The sequence below is a fragment of the Globicephala melas genome, chromosome 3, assembly GCF_963455315.2.
Source record: "Globicephala melas chromosome 3, mGloMel1.2, whole genome shotgun sequence".
NCBI lineage: Eukaryota > Metazoa > Chordata > Mammalia > Artiodactyla > Delphinidae > Globicephala > Globicephala melas.
In genome coordinates, this window is record NC_083316.1 from 165,241,536 (window position 1) to 165,268,617 (window position 27,082).

Genomic DNA, 27,082 nt, shown 5'->3' on the forward strand with positions numbered 1-27,082 from the left:
TAATCATTAAGAAGCATTTATTTGGTTGACAAGTAAAATAAATGTTTACAAAAAGAAAAAAAGGAAGGACGGAACAATGCGTATGGGGGTTAACATTTGTGTTCATTGTTAAAGAGAAAATATATGTTTGTGTATCAAAGAGACACAGGATTCTGCTGCCTCCCTCTGCCCAGGAGACTGAAGTTTGGGGCTTTGTGACCTGGATTCAGTTCTGCCTGTGATCTTTACTGGCCCTGGGGACAGGGTGAGTGACTTGGGGCTCTGTGCCTCCGTTTTCCCATCCGTGTAATGGGGATAGCAGAGCCTGCCTCGGGGGTCTATTGTGAGAATGGTTGTGAGGGCGGGGAGCTGTCATTCCTGGAGAACCAGATGGGGAAGCCCTCGGGGTTCAGCTGCTGTCTCTGCCCCTCCCAGCCTGCCCCTGACCTTCCCGGGAACTCCAGGACCGGCCATCTCCCCAGCCTCATTCCCAGGCATCCGGCCAAAATCCCCAGCCATGTGCTCCATCCTCCCTGAGCCCAGCTGCTTCCCGTGCTCAGACAAAGAGAACTCTGTCCCCAGACCACCAGGCCTGGGCAGGATCAGTGTACCCCACACAGCACACACCGCACTCCCATCTCCCCCACTGTGTCTCTGTCCCCAGCCCTGGCCCTGTGCTCCTGGACACGCTGTGCCAGCACTGGCTGTCCTTCCCTCAGGCCCACGTTAATGGGGCATTTCGGAATCTTCTGCTCCTGGACGCACACAGTTGAGTTCTGTCTGCAAGAGGCGACTCCAGGACAGCACAGAAAGTTGGGGCAGGGGGATGTGGGGAGAAAGAATAGAGCTGGGATGACTTAGACGTTCCATACTGACCCTACAGATAACAGCACGGAGGTCCTCAGTGTAGCATGAATGGTGTGGCAATGTGACAGGGAGAGGTGACGATGAACAAGAACAGGGGGTGATGGAGACAGTAGGACAGTAACAGGTGACATGGTAAGCATGACAGCAACAGGTAACATGGCAATAAGAAAATACCCTAGGGATTGGTGTAATGTTGGTAGGGCAGCCATATGATGGTGACAAGGGATGGTAAGGAGAGTGCTGCAGTGAGAGATGACAGTATTAAGACACTGCCGTGGTAATGGGTGACAGTAGGGAGATGGTGGGGCAGGAAGAGTGACTGATGACCAGACGGGGACAACACAACATATAGGATCTTTGCCATCTCCTTGGCCATCAGGTGACTCAGATGATCCTTCCCCGGGTCTGGGAAGTGCTCCCTTCACGAGGCGGATTCCATGACAAAACAAGACACCAGATCCCCATTCTCCCAGTCCCCTTGAAGCAAGGTGGGGACATACGCCCCCCCCCCACAGTCCTCCAGCCAGGTAACTCTGCCCCAAACTCTGATGGATGCTGGCGTCAGAAGCGGGGCCCCCTGGACTCCGTTTTGCTGAGGTTGGCCCCGGTTTCCAGTGTCCAGGATCATTAAGCACCATTTGAGCCCGGGGAGCAGAGAGGGGATGGATGGTGTCTTGGTGGGACGCGATCTGCGGGTGATTTGGTGGTGACTCTGCTAGCTGCAGAAGCCCCAGGCTTGGGTCTCCAGCCTCCCGGGGATTCTGCACGTGACCAACGGCTCTTTCTGCCGTGACCGATTTCTGCTGCTTGCAGTTTAAGAATCCTGACACTCTGGGTGACGGTACAACTGTTAATGGGTGACAATGTCACAGCAATAAGTTAAAGGTATAACGGTGACAGGAGACAACATGAATGTCCCAGGCAGTGGAGCAAACCAGAAAACGGCAAGGTGTCCCATGGATGGGTGACAGTGAGAGGGCGACAGCAGTGGGTGACACTGACAGGTGATCCTGTAATAAGAATTTGGTGGTCATGCAATATTGACAGGGAGACTGTATGAATGCTCTACCCTTAGGACAGTGTTGGGGTACACTAGGATGCCGGAGGGGGAGTGAGAGCCTAAATGTCTCTTCATGACAGTGTGATGTAACAGAGTCATCGTATCGGTAATGGACACCAGTGTAACAGATTCAGGCAGTGGAAGGCAAGGTGGTGTGACAGTAGTGAGGAGGGTGCAGTGGCAAAAAACACTCACTCCCCGCTGTCACTGAGAACTTCCACGTGTCACTGAGACTTCCAACAGCTCCACACCGCCTCTGTCTCGCCACACCTGATGGATTCCTTCTCCCCTGGCTTCCGGAGAGCGGGTAGGGAGAATTCTAGAAGGAAGCACTGCCTGATCTACCAGCCTACCTCGGGGTTTAGCCATCGAAGTATTGGTCGTGCCGTGTCCCTGGTGTGGGACTGTACCTCCCCACATTCCACACATATGCTGGGCTGCTTCTGGGGCAGCCGGAACCTAGCCCAGTGCCCGTGTAAGGCACACTGGGTGGCTGAAGAGCAGACCAGGGTGGACCTTGGCAAAGCAGCCTAAGAAGCGGTGACACAGGTGTCCCCGAAAGCTGGCTCATCCACGACAGCCCCCGGGCCTTCCCACGCTGGAATTCCACACCTCTGTCAACTTGATCCTGGGGTTCCTTTCCTAGCTCACTCTCCCCACACCTCACCACCCCTCCTGACCGTCCTCACTGGCCCCGGAAACCCCTCTCCCTCAGTCAGGATGCCCTGAATCTTGTCTCCAAAGTTTCGCTCTTCCTCATGCCCCCCTAGCCCAGCCCTGGAGCCCTCACTGCTCCCCTGACCCAGTTCTAGGCCCCACAGAGCAGCCTTCAGAGTGACTCCTCTTCCTGGAAGCCCACCATGGCTCCCCTCAGAGGTGCGGGGACACTACTGAGGGCTCCTGGCCTCTGCTTACCCCTCCAGCTTCCCTCTTGCCCGCCTTCCCTTTTCTCCCCTCCCCAAAAGCTCCAGTTTTGCTCAATTTCCGCATGTTCCATACTCTCCTGTCTCTAGGCATTAGCCTATCTTTCCCCCAACTTTTCATATTTGCTCTTTTCCACTGAGCCTTCAAGGCTCCCATTCCCAGGCAGAATGCTCCTTTCTGGGCTTCCCTAGTGGCGCAGTGGTTAAGAATCGGCCTGCCAAGGCAGGGGAAATGGGTTTGAGCCCTGGTCCGGGAAGATCCCACACGCTGCGGATCAACTAAGCCCGTGCGCCACAACTACTGAGCCTGCGCTCTACAGCCTGAGAGCCACAACTACTGAGCGCGCGTGCCACAGCTACTGAAGCCCGCGTGCCTAGAGCCCATGCTCCACAACAAGAGGAGTCACCACAGTGAGAAGCCCACGCACCGTAACAAAGAGTAGCCCCTGAGAAGCCCCCGCTTGCCGCAGCTAGAGAAAGCCCACGCGCAGCAACGAAGACCCAACGCAGCCAAAAATAAATAAGTAAAAAAAAAAAAAAAGAATGCTCCTTTCTTTCCCCCCTCCTTCTCTCTGGCCCAGGAGTGTCATAGAGTCCAGGTCTGTCTCTTGGGACCCATATTGGGAGATTATAAAAGTTATCTCTCTCGTAGAGATTTTTTGGTGATTAAATGAGATAATGTGTATGAAACTCTTAACACCAAGTCTGGAACATAAGCACCTGCTAAATATCACCTCAAATTGTTATTTGCTATTTATTTCATTCCACAAGTACTTTGATGGAGGCATGATCAGCACAATCAGCTTTGGAATTCAATAGGGTAAACTAACAATTTCGGTGTGGGGAATGGATTTTTGAACTGGGCTTTGACAGATGCACAGGAGTTTGCTGAGTGGACTAACAGCCTCAGGTCCAACAAACACCTTCTGACTAATCCCCATATTCAGGCTCACTGGTCTGGTGGTGTCTGTTTTCAGAGGTGGGAAAGTAGTGGGGAAAGCTAGAAATTTTTGTTTGGATATAAGCTCCTGCTAGGGAGCAGAAATTCTGAAATTCAGCCCCTGTGACAGGTGGAGAAACTGAGGCTCAGAAAGTCTAGAACTTCGGGATTCTTAAACTCTCCATTTTGAGAATCAGATGAAAAATGTGGACCTCCTCTCTAGAAAACTCATCTTTGGCCATCGTTTTGCCTACATTTTTAGGGGCTTCCGGATGTCCGTCTAGTTAAGAATCCAGGCCCCAGGCGCCAGGTAAGTTTCCCAAGTCACCCTTGGAATTCTCCTTGCCCGAGGGAGGAGGCGGCTCGGGAGGATGTAGGAGTGAGCCTCCAGGTGAGTCCCGGGACCTTTCAAGCCTGGTTCTCTTACAGGCCACCCCAAATCGCAGCCCCATCTCAGGGCACCACCACTCAATTTCTATGTGAAAACGTGGTCCCCCCAGCCTCCCCACGCCGCGTCTCAGCCCACGCCTACGGCTCTTTGCCCCCCATCCCATTTCTTCAGCCCCTCGGAGTTTCTCCCGTAGCCCCAGGCCATCCCCCAGCTCCAGCCCCTCCCTCCGCCCGGCCTCGGAGCCCCCGGCCCCCGCCCCGGGAGCTTCAGAGGTGCAAACGCGCCCTCCCCCAACTCCTCCCGCCCCCGACTCCCCCCGTGTGGCAGCTCTGGGCTGGGAACTCGGCGGGGTCGGCCTCTCGGTTTCGCGTTCCCGCCCCGGGCCCCCGGCGCCGCGCCAAACCGGCCCTCCAACGCCGAGCCCCGCGCGTCCGCTCGCCGCGCCTGCCTCCACGCGCGCCGGCTGGCAGGTAGGGAAAGCGCGGGACCATCGGCGGGCGGAGAAACCGGAGAGCAGCGGGTCGGGGGGAGGCAAGGGCGGGAGGAGGGGGCCGGGGCGACGGAGGGGGAGGGGATTCCTTTGTTTGCAGCCGGCAGCCCCGGACCCAGCCCCTTCCCCTCCCCGCGCTACGCTCGTCGCCGGCGTGGGGCGCGGGGACCTGGCGCGGGCGGGAGGGGCTCGGCCCGGGTGCGGGTGCGGGCGCGGGCGGCGGACACAGCCGGGCTCTGACCCGCAGGTGAGGGCGGGGCCGAGCGTGGTCGCGGGTCCCGGGCCTGCGTCCCCGGCTCAGCCCGGTGGAGAACGCGGCTGGCGGGCTCTGAGGACGCGTGCCCCCTCCTCGTCGGCGGAGCCCGGGATTCCTCGCTTCCTGCCCGCCGCCTCCCCCAGTTACCCCGTGCAGTGCGCGCCGTCCCCCCGCTCATTCATTCCACAAACTCCCGGGCGCGGTTCTCAGAGGCGAAGTGGGGGGTGAGGGAGGAGTTGGATCAAGCCAGGCCGGAGATGGAGGCCCCGTGGGCCCTGAATTCTGCCTAGAGAAGGCGTCCTCGGAGTGCAGACCAGCCGGGACAGCCTGGGAGCAAGAAAGGGGTGCCCCTCACCAGCCGGGCCGATTCTTTCTCGCTTCCCCGTCAAAGGTGACAAAGGTCTTTTCCTTCTCCGAGGACCTTGGGACCACCTGGTCAGACTCTCATGTCACCCCAAGGCCCAGAGAGGGGCAGCCACTGACCCAAGGGCACACAGCAGACTCCCCGTCTGTTCTGCACCCAGGCCCAATTCTTCTCCCTGGTGTGGAAAGTGGGACTTGAAAGGGGCCCCCCCATGAAGGCCACTTGGTCTGCCTTTTGTTCCCTGAGGGTTCAGCTTCCATCCTCCTAACCTTTGCCCGGTCATCTTCTCTGCCAGGAGTGGCCGTGTCCCCATCGCCTCCCTCCCATCCTTCCAGGTCCTGGAGAGAGCCAGCCACCTCCTGGAGGGTAGGGTACCCTTGATCTTCTTCCCCTCCCTCACCTCTGCCTGGGCTTCAGCTCCCACTCAGCCCTTCGCTAAATGTGTGATGGCCTTTGTTTGCTCCTCTGTGAAGTGGGCACAAAAGCTGTCCCTTCCCTGCTGGGCAGAGGGATGTTCTGTCCTTTGGGAAGTTCCAGCCTGTGCCCCCTGCTCCTGGAATCCTTTCCTCTCATCTGGATGCCTGCCCCAGCCTCTTCAACTGCGTGCTTCCTCTGGGGCCCCTGCAAGTCCTTCCACACTCCATCAAACACCCATTTCTGCCCTTGTTCCTCCCACTTAGAGCCCTTCAAGGGCTCTCCATTGCCCTTGACGTACAAGTAGAAGCTGCATTACCCAGGTATGCACTCCTGAAACACCCTAGCTGCCTGCCAACCCCTCCCCTCCTCTCAGCGGTCCACGATCTTCTTGCCTCTGCTCTCAGTGTGCTGTGTCTGCCCCGACACCCTTCTCTTGGATGACTCCGTCGCTGAGACATCACACCTCCTCCGAGAAGCCTCCCGTGACTGTTCACCTGCTTGTGGGTCGGGGTTGGATGCCTCCCTGGGCTCCCACAAGCCCCCAGTTTCTCCATCCCGGCAGCGGTCCCACTGTTTCTGGTTCTCGTGGGTGCCCCGTGGCCAAGGGCTTCTTGCTGAGGTTGACTCTGCTTCCTCTCCGCAGCCTCCGAGGGACACGTCATGGTTCTGGAGGGTCTGTGCTTGACAAGGAGAGGGGCCGGCACCCACACCATGGCCCGGGACCCCTTGGCTCGGCTCTTGCTGGCCTGGACAGCCCTGTCGTGCATGGCGGGTGTCCAAGGCCGTTGGGATGGGGCTGTGGAGCCTGCAGGTCTCGGACGTGTGCGCAGGCGTGGCAGCCCAGGCTTCTTGCAGGGGTGTGTGGTACCCGGGATGCCGAGAAGCCCCTGGGGTGTGGGCTGGGCTGGGCTGTCCTGCTAGGTGCGGGGGGTGAGGCCCAGGGGATGTCCAGCTGGGCAGGGGCTCACCAGCCATGCCTGCTCTCCTGAAGGCCGAATGTGTGTGGCTCCCGATTTCATGCCTACTGCTGCCCCGGCTGGAGGACGCTGCCTGGTGGGAACCAGTGTGTTGTGCGTGAGTGTCGATCCCTTCTGGAGGTGGGGGATGCAGGCAGGGGACACTGGGGCAGTTCTCTTACTTACGGCCAGCAAGTCCAGCCTTGTTTAAAAGTGGACTTGGCCTGGGACGTCTGGCTAAGCCACAGGAATGGCCCCTGCTTCTGTCTGCAGGCTCCCAGGCCACCCGCCCGTGTTTCTTTGTCGTACAACTTCCCTGTGTCTGTCTGCTTGTTGGTCCGTCCGTCTGTCTCAGTCTCTGTCTCCTTCTGTCTTGGTCTCTCTCTGAGTCTCTGTCTCTCTGTGTCTGTCTTTTTCTCTGTGTGTGTGTGTGTCTCTCAATCTCTCTGTTTCCCCACTCCCACACGCACCCCATTCTAATGTGTCTAGAATCCGACTCTGCTTCCAGGAGATGCCCCCTCGCCTCCTCCCCAACAGTACAGCCAGTGCCCCAGCACCTCCAGCTTCTGTCCTTACTACTCAGCGTTTCTGGCCCAAAGAGCACCTCTGTCTCCCAATGGCTCCAGCAGAGCCTCGGCCCCCGGGGCACCCATGGGGTGGGGATGGCGGAGGATTCGGGTTCTGGCCTTGACCGTCACCTGTTACTCTCCAGCGGTCTGTAGGCACGCCTGCGGCGAGGGCTTCTGCTCCCGACCCAACCTGTGCGCCTGTGCTGATGGGAAGCTGGCCCCCAGCTGCGGGATGAGCCGAGGTGAGCAGGAAGTGACCCCCCAGGACTTCCCTGGCGGTCCAGTGGGTAAGACTCTGCGCTCCCAACGCAGGGAGCCTGGGTTCGATCCCTGGTCGGGGAAGATCCTGCATGCCGCGTGGCGAGGTCAAAAAAAAAAAAGTAAAAAATGAAAAAAAAAAATTATAAGCTTAAAAAAAAATAAAGAAAGCAAGTGACCCCCTAGGGGTGGGAAGAGAAGGTGAGAGGCTTCCCGAAGCTTCCGGGAGCCCAGGCGGGTTTTGCTGAGGGACCAGAGCCAGGCTGGGCGCACCTGGTCCCGGCGCCTTGTGCATGCATCTCGGGGCCTTCCTGTGTGTCCCTCTTCCCCGCCCGCAGGGTCGGGGTGCAGTGTGAGCTGCATGAATGGGGGCAGCTGCCGAGGGGAGTCCTGCCTGTGCCAGAGGGGCTACACGGGCACCGTGTGTGGGCAACGTGAGTACCCATCGTGCACACCTGGGCTTGGGACCCCAGAGGTCAGGTCTCCGCTGCCACCCGCCCACCGCCCACGGGTCACTCCTCTGGGACCAGGATTGGAGGGGACACATTCATTGTCACAATCTTATCTCTTGGTCTGGGCTGGATTATGGGGATTCCTGCGTGAAGAAGGGCCCGCCCGGGGCCCCAGCTCCCTCTGCTGCTGGGGGACCTCAGGCCACACCCCCGCCACTTCCTCCACAGCCGTCTGTGACCACGGCTGCCACAACGGGGGCCGCTGCATCGGGCCGAACCGCTGTTCCTGTGTGTACGGCTTCATGGGGCCTCAGTGTGAGAAAGGTACCAAGCTGAGCGCGGGGCAGGGGTTTGGGGGGAGGAGGGCTTCCTGGCAGCCCCTGAGACGTGGCCAGGCCCTGGGAGGGTCCAGCTGACCTCCTTCCTGCTGTCCCTGCTGCTGTGAAGGGCAGAGAAACTGTGCTCCAGGGAAGGGAGTCACGGAGGGCTTCCTGTAGAAGGGATAAGTCGGAGTTCATGAGATGGACACGCCCCCTCATGTTTCATCCTCACTGTTGAAATGATCCCACGGGCTGAGGTGGGTGGAGGTCACCTGTTGGGAGGCTGTAACCAAGACAAACACGGTGGAAAGAACAATGTTTTGTGAGAAGTTGGATGTTGGGGGGTGGGGTGGGCAAGGGGAGGGACGGAAGCAGGGACAAATCCCAGGTCTGCTCTGAAAATGGGAGGGAAGATGGTGCAGCCGGGGGTAGGGAGGGGGAAGACCCTGAGGCTCAGTGTTGGCCGAGGAGTCCGTGGGTCACCCAGGAGGCAGTTGGACAGCCAGGCCTGGGGCTGCCCCATCCACGGGGCTGAAGCCCAGAGGATAGTTGAGGTTCTTGGGGAAGAAAAGGGAGGGCGATTTAAGGGTCCACCAGAGAGATGGAGACCATGGGCAGCTGAGAATGAGAAAGTGAACAAAAGCAGGTGGCGTTGGGGATGCCCAGGCTGGCGAGTTTTGCAGCTGTAGGAGCCATCAGAGTGCCCTGTGTGTCCAAGGAGCCCGGGAAGGCAAAAATGGGCAGGACCCTGGGACTCACCCCAGTGTGAAGGGTGCTGCTGGGGATGGAGGCCCATCTGTGGCCGAAGCCGGGTCGGAGAGGGTATAGCCATGAATCAGAAGCTGGAGGGGCTGGGGGTTACCTGGGTTTGAGAGTGAGCGTTTGGAAACGGGATTTGGCGAGAAAACAGAGTTGGAATTTGGGCCGACTTGGGGAGCAGTCGGGATGGCTGAGGGAAAATGAAGGTTAGTGGAGAGGGTGGGAGAGGAGAGGCCTGGAGCGGGGGTGGGGGCCCCAGAGAGAGGCAGGGTTGGGTGCCTAGGCAGGAGTGAGTGGGGTTCCAGGGTCCTGGATGACTGAGGTGAGATTCTGGGGGCCGTGTTTTGCTTTAGGAAGTCAGGACTGTCGCGGGTCTCCCCTCCTTCATACAGGCCTGGGGGCTGGCTTTGGCATCTCCTTCTGGAAGGGGCTTCCCTTGGTCCAGTGCCAGCCCCTTGATTGGAGCCATCTGGAGGATGGAGCCAGGAAGTCACATCTGGGCCCGTGCACGGCGGTGGGGGGGGCCAATGAGACCACCTTCAGCTGGGTGGGGAGGGGGTGTCGGGGATGCAGAGTTGTGGGTTCAGAGCATTTGGGCGGATGCTGGGTCTGGGAGATTTGGCAGAGCCAGATGTGTGCTCAAGGATGAGAGAGGCTCTCCAGCGGGGCATCCATGGGTCCCCGCCTGGGCTTGAAGGGAGGGTGGGCCTGGGGGAGTGGTGGGGGTCTCCAGACATGCCCTGGGTTTTGTAAGCTTGGAGGTCCTGGCCTCTCTTGGAGGTTGGTTGGAGAATGCTTTGGAGAGAAAGGGTTTTGAAGGGTGAATAGGAGTTCATCAGGTAAGGAAGGGGAACAGTATGAGTAAAGGCTTGTGGTCAGGAAAAAAACCTGGTGTGTTGGTATAGGGAGGCTGGGAAGGTGGCTACCGCCGTGGTCCAGGCGAGAGAGGTAGAGGCCTGAGTTGGGCTTGCTGGGATGGAAATGCAGAAGACTATGGGGTGGGGGCAGCCTGAGGCCAGCTGCCCACATCCATCTGCCCTGCAGACTACCGGACAGGGCCCTGCTTTGGTCGAGTGGGCCTGGACGGGTGCCAGCACCAGCTGACAGGCCTCGTCTGCACCAAGGCGCTCTGCTGTGCCACTGTGGGCCGGGCCTGGGGCTTCCCATGTGAGCTCTGCTCTGCTCAGCCACACCCCTGCCGCCGGGGCTTCATCCCCAATATACACACGGGGGCCTGCCAAGGTGAGTGGGGGGCCCAGTGCGTAAGGACCGAGGTCCTGGGAGCCAGGGCTGAGTGGGAGCCCTCAGCAGCCTTGGTTTCTCCCTCTGACGTGCCTCTCATCCCCTTGCAGACGTGGATGAGTGCCAGGCTATCCCAGGCCTGTGCCAGGGGGGCAGCTGTGTTAACTCTGTGGGTTCTTTTGAGTGCCGCTGCCCAGCTGGACACCAGCTCAGTGAGAACAGCGCCAAGTGTGAAGGTGGGCGACGGGGAGAGCTTCAAGCTGGGACCTTCTCTCTGCTCTGGGCAGCTCAGGCTCCCCTGCAAGGAGGAGGAGGTGGAGGTGGGGTAAGGCTGCTGGGGGGCTGGACTCTAACCGGACATGTATCTACGTAGATGTGGACGAGTGTATCAGCGTGCCAGGCCTCTGCTCCGGGGGCGACTGCACCAACACAGTCGGGAGCTACGTGTGCACCTGTCCCCGTGGTTATGCCAGCAGCCTGGACGGTACCCGTTGCCTGGGTGAGCCAGGGCCCAGGGGGGCTGGACGGGCAGAGGGCAGGTAGGAGACAGACCCTCTGCTCATCTATCTCTGCAACCCTCTGGCCCTCGGGCTCCTCTAGTCCTTCGATTTCTATGCCCTTCTGTCTTTTTCGGACCCCGGTCTCCATCCACTCGTTAATTCTGGTTCCCTACCCATTGGCCTTTGTGCTCTCTGGACCCCAGTCTGAGAGGCCCTCTAGCCCCCATCTCTATGCCCTTTAGCTCTCTGGTCCCCTGTCTCGGTGTCTTGGCTGTGCCCCTCTGCCCCTCGGACTCTATGCCCTTCTGGCTCACTGGTTGCCTTTTTCCCTTTCTGGCTCCCGCCGCTGTGCCCCTCTAGCCCCCGCCTCTATGCCCCTCTGTCCCTCTAGCCCCCACCTCTACGCCCCTCTAGCCCCCACCTCTATGCCCCCATCTTGATGCCCATCTGGTTATCTGGCCTCCGTCTCTACGCTCTTCTGCCCATTAGCCTCTCTGGCCCCCTCTCTGTATCCCTCTTTACGCTCCGGAAGACTTTTTAAAAGTACCCCGTCTTCCCTCACACTGTGTTTGAGATAAACTGAGGCCCAGAGAGGGGAGATTTGCTTAAGCCAAATCCGCAAGTCCAGAAGAGAGAGCTACCCACACCCCAGCTCCCCAGACCACCCCGCTCCCTGCCCCCAGCCAGGGTGGGGTCGTCAGGGCTGTGCCTCCCCCTGGAGGCTCACCCTCCTGGCTGGGGTGGGAGGATCCTTGGGCTCTCACTCCCTGTCCTGCTGTCTTGATGAGCTGGTCATTAGACTTCACAGGTTGCCAGTGGCCAACAGGGCTGGCCAGGAACACTTGCGGTGGGGCATGGATAGCGTCTTGGTTTGGGGAGGTGGGGTGGGCTTGGCAGGTCTCCAGCACCACTCGGACATCTCAGGCTGGGTCTCTACCAGCCAGGACAGGGAATATTGTGTCTGGAGTTCTGCCAGTGTACCATGGCCAGCGCCAGACCTATTTATTCCTCCGCCTCCGGGGGCTATCTTGGCTGGCAGGGAGGCTACCTCTGGGCACGTCCCCTGGACTGTAGCGCGTTTCCCAACCACTAAATAGCAGAGCCTAGATTTGAACCAAGGTCAGGTGTCCTCTGAACATGGGCTTGGAATTCAGTCCTGAGTTCCAACTGCTACTTAAGCTGCTTGCGTACTCTGTGACCTTGGGCGAGTGACTTAACGTCTCTGGGCCTCAGCTGCCTCATCTGTGAAACAGAGATAATGGCTGTTCTAAACCACATGGGGAGGATTAAATAACAATTTATGAAGAGATTTGCCCAGGGCTGGGTGTAGGGGGCACTCAATACACATTCACAAAGACAGGGGAGCAGGGAAGTTGGGTCTGTGACTGCTTAGCAGGACCTGATCACAGTAGGTGCTTAATAAGCAAAGGCAGCATCATTTTTGTCAAAATTCTTACATTTTGTCTCATCTTCCCTACTTGGGAAGCAGCTGCTTGGTCAGGTCCCCTGGGGTTCAGGGATTTGGGTTTTCATCCCGCCTAGCTCTCCAGCAGCTGTGTGACCTTGAACAAGTCTGTTGACCTCTCCTCGCCTGGGCAGGCCCAGTCCTGTTCGTGGGCCAGGGGTGGGGCTGAGTGCAGAGCCTCGACTCCCACACATGCACCTGGGGACCACCCCCCTACCCTCCCGCCAGGTGCACGGGGTATGGCTGGGGAGGTGGAAAAGCTTGCTGTTTTCTCCGCCTTGGGCAGCTCAGGGACAGCTGCAAGGGCCCTCCCGGCTGGTGGGAGGGGTTTTTCCGCTGTGGGCCACTGGCCAATATTTGTGGGTTTTCAAACCTAAAAATATGCTCTTTTAGAGTCAGAGCTTGAGAAATATGATCACCGTGTAACGCCATCAGGCTCGAGGGCACAGTGGAAGCGTCTGTGGTTTTCATACCTGGGGAGTCTCTGCCTCAGTCTCTCCAAGAGTTGCAGCCATCAGTCCACCAGTCTGCTTCCCCAGCCCCTCCTCAAATTCACAGCCTCTTAGGTTTCCCCAGAATGCCCAGGGCTGGTAGGCAGGGGACACACAGATACAGATCCCAGCATCTCTGCTTGAGCACCCAGCATGACTTCTCACCGGGGCAAACCCCTGAACCAGGGGTCTTACTCAGTGTGGTTGAATACCCACAGTGACAGGGAGCTTCCTAACAATGCCAGCTTTAGATGTTGGGACACTTTTGCTCAGCGTGAGCCTAAGTCTCCCTCCCTGGGGTAATTTGGAAATCTTGGTAATAAGATCCTCACTCGGTGAGGATTGGCCAGAGTGCCGGATACGGTGCACTCTGCAACACTCTACCGAGGTGAGGTGGGTGTTCTGAGCCATCTCCTACCCATGGATGGAGAAACTGAGGCACAGAGAGGCAAGGAGGTCTGTCCTGCAGATGGTGCTGGTAGAGCTGCGGTTTGAAGTCTGGTAACGGATCCTCCCGACCCCCCACCCCCTTGCAGACCACCGTGCCGGCACCTGCTTCTCGGCGCTGATCGTGGGCCGCTGTGCCGGAGACCTCGCGGGCCACTATACCCATAGGCAGTGCTGCTGTGATACGGGCAGGTGCTGGGCAGTTGGCCCGGCCCCTGAGCTGTGTCCGCCGCGGGGCTCTGGTGAGTGGCCTGGGGCCACCTCCCACCTTCCTCTGCCCCCAGAGCTTGGCCTGCGGGTTGGGATCCCGGGTCACAACAGAAGGCTTGGCCTCCAACCCCGCCTCCTTGCAGATGAGTTCCAGCGACTGTGTGCCCTGGGGCTCCCGCTGCTGCCCTCCTACCCAGGCCCCTTCCCCGGCCTCCCTGGCTTCGGATCCAGTGGGCGTGGGGTTCCCAGCCTGGGCCTTGGTGACACCAACATTGGTGAGGACTTGGGATCCAAGACTCCTCCCTTGGGGGAAGGGGGTCCAGGCCTCAGAGACAGAGAGTCAGGGCTTTGGAGTATGGGTCCTGGCCTGGGCAGTAGGGATGAAAGTACTGACAGTGGTCTGGGGCTGGGGATAGATTGGGGATCCAGGCCTCCAGGTCAGGGTTTGGGTTTTGGGTGAGGGTCTAGGGCTGGCGTGGGGGGCTGGGGGTCTCAGCCAGGGTGGAGGTGGGGCAGGAGTCGGCTGAAGTGGGAGAACCTGGCCATAGGGGTAGGGTTCCAGCTTCTTGAGTGGGTGTCTGAACCCGGAGGTGAGGTCCAGACCCAGGGGGCCAGCACATGCTCGGGTGCCCCACGTCGGCCCTACTCACAGGCACAGCCACGCTGAACCAGACCATTGACATCTGCCGACACTTCACCAACCTGTGTCTCAATGGCCGCTGCCTGCCCACCTCTTCCAGCTACCGCTGCGAGTGTAACGTGGGCTACACCCAGGACGTTCGGGGCGAGTGCATCGGTGAGCAGCGGCTGGGGCAGGGGTGGGCTGGGGGCGGGGGAGCGCCCTGGCGGGCTGGGGCTCAGGGTCCTCTGCCTGCAGACGTGGATGAGTGTGCCAGCAGCCCCTGCCACCACGGAGACTGCGTCAACACCCCCGGCTCCTACCACTGCCGGTGCTGGGAGGGCTTTCAGGCGACGCTCACCAAGCAGGAGTGCGTGGGTATGGCCGTCCATCGGACAGTGGGGGTGACCGGGAGCCTGACTGATGGAACCTGCATCTGAATTAGAGCCTGGGGGCCAGGAGGACACCTGCTGACTGCCCACCTGCCTCCCCACCAGACATGGACGAGTGCATCACCAGCAGTGGCCTCTGCCACCACGGCCGCTGCGTCAACACAGCAGGCAGCTTCCAGTGTGTCTGCAATGCAGGCTTCGAGCTCGGCCCCGATGGCAAGAACTGTGTGGGTGAGTTGAGGGTGAGCGGGTGGGGAAGCGGCTTCTGGGCCCCAGTAGCTGTCTTCTGCGTCTTGCCACTCGTGCTGCATCACCCACCTCCCTCCTCACGGTGGTCCTCTGCTCCCCTTTCTGAGCCGAACCAGCCCATCTGAGATCCTCCTTGTGGTCTATCCAGCCCCTACTCACTCCTTCATTCTCTCCTTCCTGAATTCATACCCTGAATCCCAGGAAGGGGCCTTTGGGGTAAGACCATGCCATCAGCTGTCTGCATCTGCCTCTGCCCCTGACTCATGGCCCCTCACCTGTCCTCGAGAGAGTCTGGCCTCCGAGAGAGGTGGGTCAGGACCGTGGAGAGCGCCCCGATCTCAGGCTCCCTGTGGGGTATGGGGGTGCCACCCAAGCTCCCCACAGCTTGTAGGGGCCACCGGGGACTCCCTTTATTCTTTTCTGTCACCCTCTCTGAGGGGACCTGCCTTGTAGTCTTCCCTCATCAGGAAGGATTTTCTTCCTTTCATTCTTTTTTTTTTTTGCAGAGCATTTACTTTCTGTTGATTTTTAGATACGTTTAGAAAGTTGATTATTAAATTAGCTATTTTCTTAGCATTAACTTTAGGTATAGTAATTTATGTCTGTGCACAAATCATTATAATTTTTATTTGCATTGTTTTTTATTAGTTAGATATCACCTACTGAAAGTAATTTTGATTAATTCATTGTTTTATAATTTTACCATTGTCTTTTTTTTTTTTTAATTTTTGGCTGCTTTGGGTCTTCGTTGCTGCACACGGGCTTCTCATTGTGGTGGCTTCTCTTGTTGCGGAGCACGGGCTCTAGGCGCACAGGCTTCAGTAGCTGTGGCGCGTGGGCTCAGTAGTTGTGGCTTGTGTGCTCTAGAGCCCAGGCTCAGTAGTTGTGGTGCACGGGCTTAGTTGCTCTGAGGCATGTGGGAACTTCCCGGACCAGGGCTCGAACCCGTGTCGCCTGCATTGGTAGGTGGATTCTTAACCACTGCGCCACCAGGGAAGCCCTACCGTCAAGTCTTTAATATTTCCTTCAGATCTCTGCATAGTCTGTAACCAGTAAGAGTTGAAATCCTTAATCAGTGTTTTTCTTGGTACATATAAATTTTATTTTTTTAATTTATTTTTTGTAGTTGAAGTATAGTTGATTTACAATGTTGTGTTAGTTTCAGGTGTACAGCAAAATGATTCAGTTATACATGTATCTATTCGTTTTCGGATTCTTTTCCTTTATGGGTTATTATAAAGTATTGAGTATAGTTCCCTGTGCATTCTTTCTTTTTTTTTTTAAATTAATTAGTTTACTTTTTGGCTGTGTTGGGTCTTCGTTTCTGTGTGAGGGCTTTCTCTAGTTGTGGCAAGCGGGGGCCACTCTTCATCGCGGTGCGCGGGCCTCTTACTATTGCGGCCTCTCTTGTTGCATAGCACAGGCTCCAGACGCACAGGCTCAGTAGTTGTGGCTCACGGGCCTAGTTGCTCTGCGGCATGTGGGATCTTCCCAGACCAGGGTTCGAACCCGTGTCCCCTGCATTAGCAGGCAGATTCTCAACCACTGCACCACCAAGGGAAGCCCTCTTTCATTTTTTAAAAAACCTTCTTAGCATCTTTATTGATATATCATTCCATACCATGCGAGTGGCCATTTAAAGTGTCCACTTCAATGGCTTTTAGTACGAGCACCACCACAATCTAAGTTTAGAACCTCTTTATCACCTCCTCTCCATTAGCCGTCATTCCAGAATCCTCTCTCTTCCCCCCCAGCCCTCGGCACTAGGCTAATCGACTTTCCGTCTCCATGGATTTGCCTGTTCGGGGCGTTTGGTATAAATGGAATCACGTACTCCGTGGCCTTTTGTGACTGGCTTCTTTCACCGAGCATCATGTTTTCAAGGTCCACCCGTGTTGTAGCAGTTGTCAGAACGTCATTCCTTCTTATTGTCAGATGACATTCCATTATACGAATAGACCACATTTTGTTTATACGTCATCAGTTAATGGCTATTCGGGTTGTTTCCACTCTTTGCTGTTGTGGATAAAGCTGCTATGAATGTTCATGTACAAGTTTGGGTGTGGACCTTTTCTTCATTTATTCTTTCCTTTCCTTCCCTCCCTCCCTCCCTTCTTTCCTTCCTTCCTTTTGGTACAGTCCTTTATTGTTCAAAACTGATACTTTGGGGGCTTCCCTGGTGGCGCAGTGGTTGAGAGTCTGCCTGCCGATGCAGGGGACACGGGTTCGTGCCCTGGTCCGGGAAGATCCCACATGCCGCGGAGTGGCTGGGCCCGTGAGCCATGGCCGCTGAGCCTGCGCGTCCGGAGCCTGTGCTCCGCAATGGGAAAGGCCACAACAGTGAGAGGCCCGCATACCGCAAAAAACAAACAAAAAAAACCTGATACTTTGGTAAACAAATCATTTCTGCACCCACCGCCTTCCTTTAAATTAGACTTTTCTTCTCAGCTGACGGTTTTTGCCCTTTTCTTTTTAAATTCAAGTGAGATTCACGCAAGATAAATTTAACCATTTAAAAGTGAAAAATTCAGTGGCGTTTATTTAGTAGTTCCCAATGTTGTGCACCCACATTTATTCAATTTTTTTCTGCAGGAAAGTGAACGTAGCATTTTTAAGTGAACAGTTTGGTGGCACTTAGGATATTTCCAAGGTCGTGCAACAACCATCTCATGTATGCAATTCTTTTTTGCATTTTTAAAAATCGTGGCACAATATACATAGTGTACCATTTACCATTTAACCCTTTTTTTTTCTTTTCCATTATAGTTTATTACAAGATATTGAATATATAGTTCCCTGGGCTATACAGTAGGACCTTGTTGTTTATCTATTTTATGTACAGTAGTGTGTATCAGCTCCATTCCTACCCTTTTTTTTTTAAATTTTATTTATTTTTGGCTGTGTTGGGTCTTCGTTGCTGTGAGCAGGCTTTCTCTACTTGCGGTGAGCAGGGGCTACTCTTCGCTGCCGTGTGCAGGCTTCTCATTGCGGTGGCTTCTCTTGTTGCGGAGCACGGGCTGTAGGCGTGCAGGCTCCAGTAGTTGTGGCATGCGGGCTCAGTAGTTGTGGCTCGCGAGCTTTAGAGCACAGGCTCTGTAGTTGTGGTGCACGGGCTTAGTTGCTCCAATGTCGGATCTTCCCGGACCAGGGCTTGAACCCATGTCCCCTGCATTGGCAGGCAGATTCTTAACCACTGCGCCACCAGGGAAGCCCCCTACCCTTTTTAAAGGAACAGTTTGGTGGCATTTACTACATTCATAAAGTCATGCAAACAGTACCTCATTTTTTCCATTTTTTTTGCGTTTCTTATTGTGGTGAAATATACATAACATAGTTACCATTTTAACCATTTTTAAAGGAACAGTTGGTGGTATTTAGTGCAATGTTGTGTCACCACCACACCTCACGTATTCGACTTTGAGCAACTATTTGTGGAGCAGCTACGGTGTGCCAGGATGGAAGATGCAGACTCGAGCTAGTGGCCCCAGTCTTGCCCCAGGGGTGTTCACACTCCAGCAGTTCACTATATCCAAGCCGACATAGTCCCTGACAGTCACATTTTGTCCTGTCAGGCTCGAACTGCCCTGGGAAGGGTCCCTGGAAAAGTGAGGGGGCGGGACTGGTCTACCAGGCAGGGCTGGCCCAAAGAGGGGTGACTGCTGGGACCCTGCTGGGAACCAGCCTCTCCCGGTGTCCCCAGACCACAACGAGTGTGCCACCACCACCATGTGTGCCAACGGAGTGTGCCTGAACGAGGACGGCAGCTTCTCGTGCCTCTGCAAACCCGGCTTCCTGCTGGCGCCCGGTGGCCGCCACTGCGTGGGTGAGGCTGGAGGCTGGACCACAGGGGAGTGATGGGGATTGGGGAGGAAGAGGTGAGGGGAGGCGGCAAGGGCGGGTGGCGGGGGACTGGGACCTGTCGCAGTCGCCCACGGCCCCCCGCAGACATCGACGAATGCCAGACACCGGGCATCTGTGTGAACGGCCACTGTACCAACACCGAGGGCTCCTTCCGCTGCCACTGCTTGGGGGGCCTCGCGGTGGGCGCTGATGGCCGCGTGTGCGTGGACACCCACGTGCGTAGCACGTGCTACGGGACCCTCAACAAGGGCTCTTGTGCCCGCCCCTTCCCCGGTGCCGTCACCAAATCCGAGTGCTGCTGTGCGAGCCCCGACCACGGGTTTGGGGAGCCCTGCCAGCTGTGTCCTGCCAAGAACTCCGGTGAGGGTCGGCTGCCCCACGTCCACCTGCTTTCCTTTAGTTCTTGCTTCTGGTTGATCACCCAGGGGGCAGGAGGGGACAGTGGGGGGGGGGCTTGGCTCCTATGGGGTGGGGGGGTGGGGATTTCTCTCCCCAAGAAGACATGGAAGTTGCTCTTCCCATTGCGGGGGGGGCATCTTAGTCCCAGACCCTCGCTCATCTCCAAGGGGCCACGTCTTGGGCGTGGTTTGGGTTCGGCAATGGCCACTGACCCCTCTCGCTCTGCTTCCGCCACTGCAGCCGAGTTCCAGGCCCTGTGCAGCAGCGGTCTTGGCATCACCACGGATGGCAGAGGTGAGCGGGGCAGTGCTGGGACAGAGGGGTGGGGTCGTGGTTGGGCACTGTCATGTCGCTGGGGCTGCCGTAACAAAGTACCACAGGCTGGGAGGCTTCAACAACAGACGTTTATTCTCCCACGGCTCTGGAGAGGCGAAAAGTCCGAGATCAAGGTGTGAGCAGGGATGGCTCTTTCCGGGGCTGTGAGGGAGAGTCTGTCCCGTGCCTCTCCCACAGCTTCTAGGACTTCACTCTTAAATCCTCAGCTGGCAGAAGCATCACCCCGATCTCTGCGTTCATCTTTTTTTTTTTTTTAAGTTTACAATGTTGCGTTAGTTTCAGGTGTACAGCAAAGTGATACATACATATCTAGTAGATACATACATAGATACATACATATCTCTTCTTTTTCGGATTCTTTTCCCTTATAGGTTATTAAAAATATTGAGTTCCCTGTGCTATACCGTAGTCCTTGTTGGTTATCTGTTTTATATATAGTACTGAGTATGCTATTCCCAAACTCCTAATTCATCCCTACGCCCTCTGTCTTCATCTTTTTTTTTTTTCACGCCGTGCAGCTTGCGGGATCTTAGTTCCCCGAGCAGGGACTGAACCCGTGCCCTCGGCAGTGAAAATGCAGAGTCCTAACCACTAGACCACCAGGGAATTACCCCTCTGCCTTCCTCTTGACATGGGGTTCTCCTTGTGTGTCTGTGCCCAAATTTCCCCCTTTTATAAGGATACAGTCATATTGGAATGGATTGCGGGTCCACCCTAATGAACTCGTTTTAACTGGATCACCTCTGTAAAGTCCTTGTCTCCAAATAAAGTCACATGCTGACATCCTGGGGGTTAGGACTCCAACCTGTGACACCATCCCTTCCTGAAACAGCCTTTCTGCCTGAGCAAGAAATAAAGATTTTCCATCCACTGCTAGGCCATCAGGGCAGGACAGATGTCCACCCCTCCCCCACCCCCTGTCAATTAAAGGGACAGATTCTGGAGCCAGATGCATGGGTTCGAATCCTGGCCCTACTATTTATTGATTGAATAACCTCAGGCAAGTTACCTAACGTCTCTGTGCCTCCTTGTCTGTACAGTGGAGATAACGGTAAGACCCATTTCAGGGATGTTGTGAGGATCAAATGAGCTAATACGCTTGGCACAAAATAGTAAACATCCTATAATGGTAGTGATTATGATTGCACTTTTTTTTTCAAAATTATGTCGCTGCCGTATAAACATCTGTTCCATGAGTTCCAAACTGGGGACAGTTTTGTTCCCCCTCCCGAGGGGCCATTTGGCAATGTCTGGACAGATATTGGGGAGGGTGCTACTGGCACCTCCTGGGTAAGGCTGGGAATACTGCTCAACATCCTACAATGCACAGGACGCCCCCCGTCACAGCAAAGGATGATCTGGCCCCAAATATCCACAGTGCTGAGAAACCCTGGTTTCAAGGGGAAGGAGGCAGGGTCTAGGCTGGAGCTCTGGCCCCGGAGGACATGGCTTCTGGAGCCTCCAGGGAGCCAGGGCAGCTGCTGACGCCCTCCTCCTGGTGCAGACATCAACGAGTGTGCCCTCGATCCTGATGTCTGTGCCAACGGTATGTGTGAGAACCTGCGGGGCAGCTACCGCTGCATCTGCAACCTGGGCTACGAGGCAGCCGCAGCCGGCAAGGAGTGCATGGGTGAGCGTACCCGGCAAGTGGACGGGCAGGTGGGTGGGCCGCCCCCACTGCACACCCCTCACCCCGCTCTCCCCCCCTCACCCTGCAGATGTGGATGAGTGTGCACTCAACAGCCTCCTGTGTGACAACGGGCGGTGCCGGAACAGCCCTGGCAGCTACAGCTGCTCCTGCCCCCAGGGCTTCAGCTTCTGGCAAGACACGGAGACCTGCGAAGGTACAGGGCCGCGGGGCACACAGCCACGCACATGTACACGCAGATACTTATGCACGCTGCGTGCTCTGGGTACACACATGCTCAAAGACGCATGTATACCTGCATTCACGCACACAGACACGCTCAAAGGCATACATGTATTCACACTCAGTCTCACGGTTACACACACTCATAGGTACACACACAATACCCACATTCACACACTTATTCTCACACTTTACACGCATGCCCACAGCCACAGTTACACCCTCAAAGGCACACCCTTATGCAGACACTCAGACCCTCTGACATTCACACATGTGTGCATATGATCACTCAGTCACACACACCGGTACTCACACAAAACACACTCACATACCCATATTCACACTCACAGACATTCCCACAGCCACACACCCTCACGTGCACACTCTCAAAGATATGTGTGTGCCCACGTTCTTTCACTCACCCTTTCACACACTTAGGCTCACAGCCACACACACTTACGTGTGCAGTCACACACACCCTCACATACCTGCACAGTTGTGCACTCACATGCTCATACACACTCACGCTTATACACAAGAATACGTGCCCATCCTCCCTCTCCCACGCGTGCAGTCACTGACACATACACATGTTCAAGTGTGCATGCTCGCCATTGCCCACACACACGTTGTTGTGATGACCTTGCCCATCGCATAGATCCCTTGGCGCTCACAGATGCCTGCGCGCGCGCACGCACACAGTCACGCACAAGCTTTTCGTCTGGCCCCACCCCTCCCCTGGTCCTTTGTCTTCTTTCCAGCTGACACCCCTCCCCCACCCTGGCCACACCCAGGCCTCCATCCCCTCTGGGTTTTCCTCCTGCCTCTCACCTGTCTTGTGCCATGACCGACCCTTTGAGGGCCACAATTCCCCACCGTGCCTATCCCTCTGCACTTTTACCTGTGTGCGCTCCCAGGACCCTGCACGTCAGCGTGCTTGTGCAGGTGCACAAGACGATTCAGTGCAAACTCACGTGCGTCTGAGCCTGCGCAGTCCGTTCCTTGTATTCTGACCGCTTGCGCCCCCGCCTCTGGACTTTGGCAGCCGTGGGGAGGAGGGGCCCCTGGTCAGGTGGGGCTCCCCCTCCTGCAGCTCAGGACTCAATGTGGGGTGGGGCGGCTGGGGGGCTGTCCCTGCAGACATCGACGAGTGCCTGTCCAATCCGTGTGTGAACGGCGTGTGCCGCAACCTGGCCGGCTCCTACGCCTGCGAGTGCGCCCCCGGCAGCCGCCTGGGACCCTCCGGCACCGTGTGCTTAGGTGAGAGGCCCCACGGAGCAGCGGGGACCCCGACGCCCCGGAGTAGGCTGGGTCTATGCGGGTCGGCGTGCAGGTGTGGGCCCGCCAGGTGAGACAGCAAGCGCCTCCCCTCAGACAGCACCAAAGGCACCTGCTGGCTAAAGGTCCAGGATGGCCGCTGCGAGGCGAACCTGCACGGAGCCACCCTGCGGTCCGAGTGCTGCGCCACGCTCGGGGCTGCCTGGGGGAGCCCCTGCGAACGCTGTGACATGGGTAATGCCCTGAGGGGGGGCTCCGGGGGCTCCCACGCCATTGGGACAACTGGGGGGGGACAGATCCCCTGTGTTTGAGTGGAGAGAGTGACTCCTCTCCCCAACCACAGACCCCGCCTGTGCCCGTGGCTTCGCCCGCGTGAAGGGGCTCAGCTGCGAAGGTAACCCCCATCCCCACCCTCTTTGGTTCGCCCTCCAAGCCACACGTGGGCGAGTGTCATGGGGGCTGCCTGGGGCCCCTCCCTGAAGTCATTTGAGATCGAGACATTCTCCCTCTTTGGTACCTGGGTCTTCCCCGCGATCTGCCAGCCCGAGGCTGGCACTGCCCCTTCCCCCTACCCAAGGACCACGTGGTGTCCTGAGGCCCCAGGGGAACAGCTCCTGGGAGCCTCCAGCCCTTGCCTCTCCTCCTTGTCTGCTGCTGCCCAGATGTGAACGAGTGTGAGGTCTTCCCGGGGGTCTGTCCCAATGGGCGCTGCCTCAACACCGCTGGCTCCTTCCACTGCGAGTGTCTTGAGGGCCTGACGCTGGATGCCACGGGCCGGCTGTGCGTGGGTGAGTGCGGGCTGGGTCCCCATGCAGGGCCCCCTGCCCTTCATTGCCTCCACTCCCGGCGGCTGGAGACCCCTCCTAGGGACAAGTGGGATCTCGGGGTTCTTCCAGGACCCTCTGCTCACTGCCCACCTCCTGCCCACGTGTCTCCAAAGACATTTGTTTTGGGGGATGCATCTTCTCAACTGCCCTTCTAAGGAAGCTCATTGCAGATGGCAAAATCTCGTGGAATAATACTTGCAACCTTCGTTTATTCTTTCTTGTTAGCGAGTAAGGTTTACACGGGGGGATTTGAGCAGGAGGTACCTCTAGCATGAGAGCTAAGTGATGCTGGTGAACCTTCCTCAGCATCCAGGGCTCAAACCCTCACCCTGAATGGCTTACCCTCAGTCTCAAAGGCTCTGAGATATTTTCCCCCTCGATGAGGGCTTCTTGCTTTGTCCCTATCAACATCTCGAACAGGACATTTCTTGGCCAAAAGCATGTGCCGGCCAGCAGGTAGTGCTCCGAGTTCTATCAGCTTTGCCTCCTGTAGTCCCGTCAATCCATTGGTAGCCTCCTCAGGGTCACCTTGGAGCCTGGCCAACATCAGGCAGATGGGCCCTGATGACCCTTCTCAACTTCGATTTCCTTCTAAACTGAGCTTCAGGTGTGCAGCGGGTCTTCTTGCTGATTCCAAAAGGTGAGCAAGGAAAGAAAGTAACTGAGTAAAGAGAAAAAAGCCATTGCTGAATTCACGGCCAGGTGAAATGGCTCAGTCTGGTCAGCCCTGGACCAAGCCACCGGGTACACGGGAACTTAAGACAGATCCCTGTGTGTCACGGCGCTTCTGCTTATCTTTATCTTTTCCTAAAGATTCCGTAACAGGGTCTTGTCCTCAAATGGACCCCCTTAAACGTATGTTCCTTTTGTAAAGAGTGAGAAGTTGTCTTAGACCAGGGATCAGCCAGCTGTTTCTGCAAATGTTTTCAGCTTTTGGGGCCTCACAGTCTGTTGCAGCTACTCAGCTCTGCCGTGTAGTGTAAGAACACCCACAGACAGTACAGAAACAAATGGATGTGGCTGTGTGTCAATAAAACTTTATTTACAAAAACAGGAGGCTGGCACCCCAGGCCGTAGTTAACCAGCCCCATTCTTAGACCCTCATGTCTGGTGCTGAGGAAGGCTTATCCACTCCCAGATTATTCTAAGGGAGTTTTACAGGTTAAACACACACACTCTGGAGCCAGATGGTCTGGTTTGAACCCCGCTCTACCTCTTACTAACTGGCCTCAGGTCAGCTACCTAACCTTTCTCTGCCTCAGTTTTCTTGCCTGTAAAATGGGCATGATGATAATATTTTCCTCTTGGTGTTATTTTGAGGATTCAATGGGTTGATGAGCTTAGAACAGTGCCCATCACATAGCAAGCACCCAGCAGTGCAAGTTATTATAGTGTAAGATTTGAATGATACCATTATTCAAATGTAACTATTGGATGATATCATTTTTAAAATGTAACTGTTGGGAATTCCCTGGTGGTCCAGTGGTTAGGACTCGGTGCTCTCACTGCTGGGGGCCCCAGGTTCGATTCCTGGTCAGCCATGCAGCACTGCCAAAAAAAAAAAATATATTGGATGATATCGAATCTCAGCATAAGGAAGTCACTCTTCCCGTTGGGGAGGAAGTTTCAGAAGAAGCTGCTGAAGGAGGATCTAATGCCTGTCCTGGCAGGCACAGTGTAGCAGGGGCAGGACTGGTGACTGCCCCTCCTTGCAGATGTGCGCCTGGAGCTTTGTTTCTTGCATTGGGATGAGGATGAATGTGGGGCCGCCCTGCCCGGCAAGTACCGGATGGACGTCTGCTGCTGCTCCTTGGGAGCTGCGTGGGGGGCCGCGTGCGAGGCGTGCCCTGAGCCTGAGTCCCCAGCGTTTGCCAGCCTGTGTCCCCGGGGGCTGGGCTTTGCCAGCCGGGACTTCCTCTCAGGCCAGCCCTTCTATAAAGGTGTGTTTGGGCTCAGGGAACCTGGTGGATGGGGAGAGGGCACAGCGTGGGTAGAGGCCTGGAGATGGGACGTGTGTTTGGGAGAGAGCAAACATCTGTGGCCAGAGGGGTGAACGCTCAGGAGGTGGGGACCCAGAGACATCGGGGCGGCGTGACATTTTGTGCTCCCGTGCTGCAGATGTGAACGAGTGCAAAGCCTTCCCCGGGCTGTGTGCACACGGCACCTGCCGCAACACCGTGGGCAGCTTTCGTTGCTCTTGTGCTGGGGGCTTTGCCCTGGACGCCCAGGAAAGGAACTGCACAGGTACGTGCCCGCGTCTGCCTCCTGGGCGGTTGGGGGGCGCCTACAGGGATGGGGGCCATGAACTAGAGGCACCTGAAAGACAAGAACTGGCCTTTTCCTGCCCGTCTGCCTGCCTGCTCTGTGACCGAGGACAGCTCAACACCCTCTCTGGGCCTTCAGGATCCCAGCTATAAAAGGAGGGGCTGGCACAGGTGGCCTCCAGGGGCCTCCAGGCTGGAAGGAAATTCCCTACCCTCGTCTGGGGTGCAGTCACGGCACCTCTGTTAACCTGGGTTCAGCAGCTTGGGGCTCCTGTGCACCCCTGGGTGTTTGCAGATGTGGAGGCCCGGCCCGTGCCCACTCTCTCCACAGACATTGACGAGTGCCGCATCTCCCCTGACCTCTGCGGCCAGGGCACCTGCGTCAACACTCCGGGCAGCTTCGAGTGTGAGTGTTTCCACGGCTACGAGAGTGGCTTCATGATGATGAAGAACTGCATGGGTAGGCAGCCACCCCAGGCAGGGTGATGCTCGGCGGTCTCGGGGCCGAGCCGAGGGATGGGGGTGACATTGCTGTGATGGATGTAGGTGGAGGGGGCCAGAGTGGGGAGAAGCCATGATCCAGCTGGGACACAGCGAGTGTGGGCGTCATCCCTGTAGGCTGCTGGACATGGGGTGTGGCAGTCAGATGAGAAGCCTGGGAACCAAGATTCGGGCAGGCCTCCCCGGGGGCTCGTAGCATGAGAAGAGGAGGGGGCCCGGGACAGAGGAGCCTCTTCCCCTTTCCTTCACTTTTTCATTCAATGAACATTTCATGTGCATCTACTCAGGGGAACCACAGAGAGCTCGGCAGCAGAGGGCCATTTTCTCTGAGCTCGTGACCTAATGGGGAGATAGATGTTTAATAAAATAAATCGCCAGACAAATGCAAAATAAACAGCCACTGTCACAAGCACTTGAAAGGGCCATATGGTGCAGCGGGAGCGTAGACCCCTAGGATGTATCCCATTCTGTGGGGCTGAGAGAGTGGGAGTAATTGGGGTCAAGAGGGGCTGAAGAGCGGCTTGAAGAAAGAACAGTGCATGCAAAGGCCCTGGGGTGGACGTGAAGGATAGAAGGAGCTGCTGTGTGGAGGGCCGGGTGGGAGGGGGAACAGCACCTGAGGGGTGGAAGGAGGCCCGTGAGGCTGGAGTGGGAGGAGAGTGGGGGTGGGTGGTGAGGTCCCCCACTCCATGTGCTGATGTCTGGAGGGGCTGGGCCTTGCCTTCCCTCTGTGTCCTCCAGGGGGCGCTTCTCAGGGCCTCCTTCAGCTCCAGGAGTGTCAGCCTGTGTCCCTGATAATTCTGAGAATTCCAGCTTCCCTCCCAGTCTGACTCCCATGGGTCACCCAAGTCCCAAAACTCCAGGCCCTTTCGGCTTCAGCCAGGGTGACAGGGTTGGGGGAGAGGGGCACAGGGAGAAGCTTCCACAAGCCACATCACACCCTGCCAGGTCAATGTCCTCACACCTCCTCTCTCTCTCTCCACACGCCCAGACGTGGATGAGTGTGCCCGGGACCCACTGCTGTGCCGGGGAGGCACCTGTACCAACACAGATGGGAGTTATGAGTGCCAGTGCCCCGCTGGACATGCGCTGGTGGCCAAGGGCACTGCTTGTGAGGGTGAGTGTGGGTT

General features: G+C 56.8%; 1 protein-coding gene across 1 annotated transcript in view; it reads left to right on the plus strand.

The window, feature by feature from the left end:
- Positions 1 to 4,568: 4,568 nt before the first annotated feature.
- FBN3 (fibrillin 3) overlaps positions 4,569 to 27,082 on the plus strand; it is a 62,762-nt gene continuing 40,248 nt past the window's right edge. Inside the window, exons 1-28 of the mRNA XM_060297217.1 lie at positions 4,569 to 4,630; positions 5,566 to 5,636; positions 6,331 to 6,544; positions 6,679 to 6,761; positions 7,356 to 7,454; positions 7,809 to 7,904; positions 8,151 to 8,246; positions 10,046 to 10,243; positions 10,354 to 10,479; positions 10,617 to 10,742; positions 13,236 to 13,388; positions 13,500 to 13,631; positions 14,009 to 14,152; positions 14,234 to 14,353; positions 14,473 to 14,598; positions 18,317 to 18,439; positions 18,562 to 18,837; positions 19,117 to 19,170; positions 20,717 to 20,842; positions 20,931 to 21,056; positions 22,223 to 22,342; positions 22,457 to 22,594; positions 22,704 to 22,754; positions 23,023 to 23,148; positions 24,903 to 25,127; positions 25,306 to 25,431; positions 25,783 to 25,911; positions 26,944 to 27,069. Of these exons, the coding sequence (XP_060153200.1) occupies positions 6,348 to 6,544; positions 6,679 to 6,761; positions 7,356 to 7,454; positions 7,809 to 7,904; positions 8,151 to 8,246; positions 10,046 to 10,243; positions 10,354 to 10,479; positions 10,617 to 10,742; positions 13,236 to 13,388; positions 13,500 to 13,631; positions 14,009 to 14,152; positions 14,234 to 14,353; positions 14,473 to 14,598; positions 18,317 to 18,439; positions 18,562 to 18,837; positions 19,117 to 19,170; positions 20,717 to 20,842; positions 20,931 to 21,056; positions 22,223 to 22,342; positions 22,457 to 22,594; positions 22,704 to 22,754; positions 23,023 to 23,148; positions 24,903 to 25,127; positions 25,306 to 25,431; positions 25,783 to 25,911; positions 26,944 to 27,069 (3,442 nt within the window). The 5' untranslated portion in view covers positions 4,569 to 4,630; positions 5,566 to 5,636; positions 6,331 to 6,347. The remainder of the gene's footprint in view (positions 4,631 to 5,565; positions 5,637 to 6,330; positions 6,545 to 6,678; positions 6,762 to 7,355; positions 7,455 to 7,808; positions 7,905 to 8,150; positions 8,247 to 10,045; positions 10,244 to 10,353; positions 10,480 to 10,616; positions 10,743 to 13,235; positions 13,389 to 13,499; positions 13,632 to 14,008; positions 14,153 to 14,233; positions 14,354 to 14,472; positions 14,599 to 18,316; positions 18,440 to 18,561; positions 18,838 to 19,116; positions 19,171 to 20,716; positions 20,843 to 20,930; positions 21,057 to 22,222; positions 22,343 to 22,456; positions 22,595 to 22,703; positions 22,755 to 23,022; positions 23,149 to 24,902; positions 25,128 to 25,305; positions 25,432 to 25,782; positions 25,912 to 26,943; positions 27,070 to 27,082) is intronic.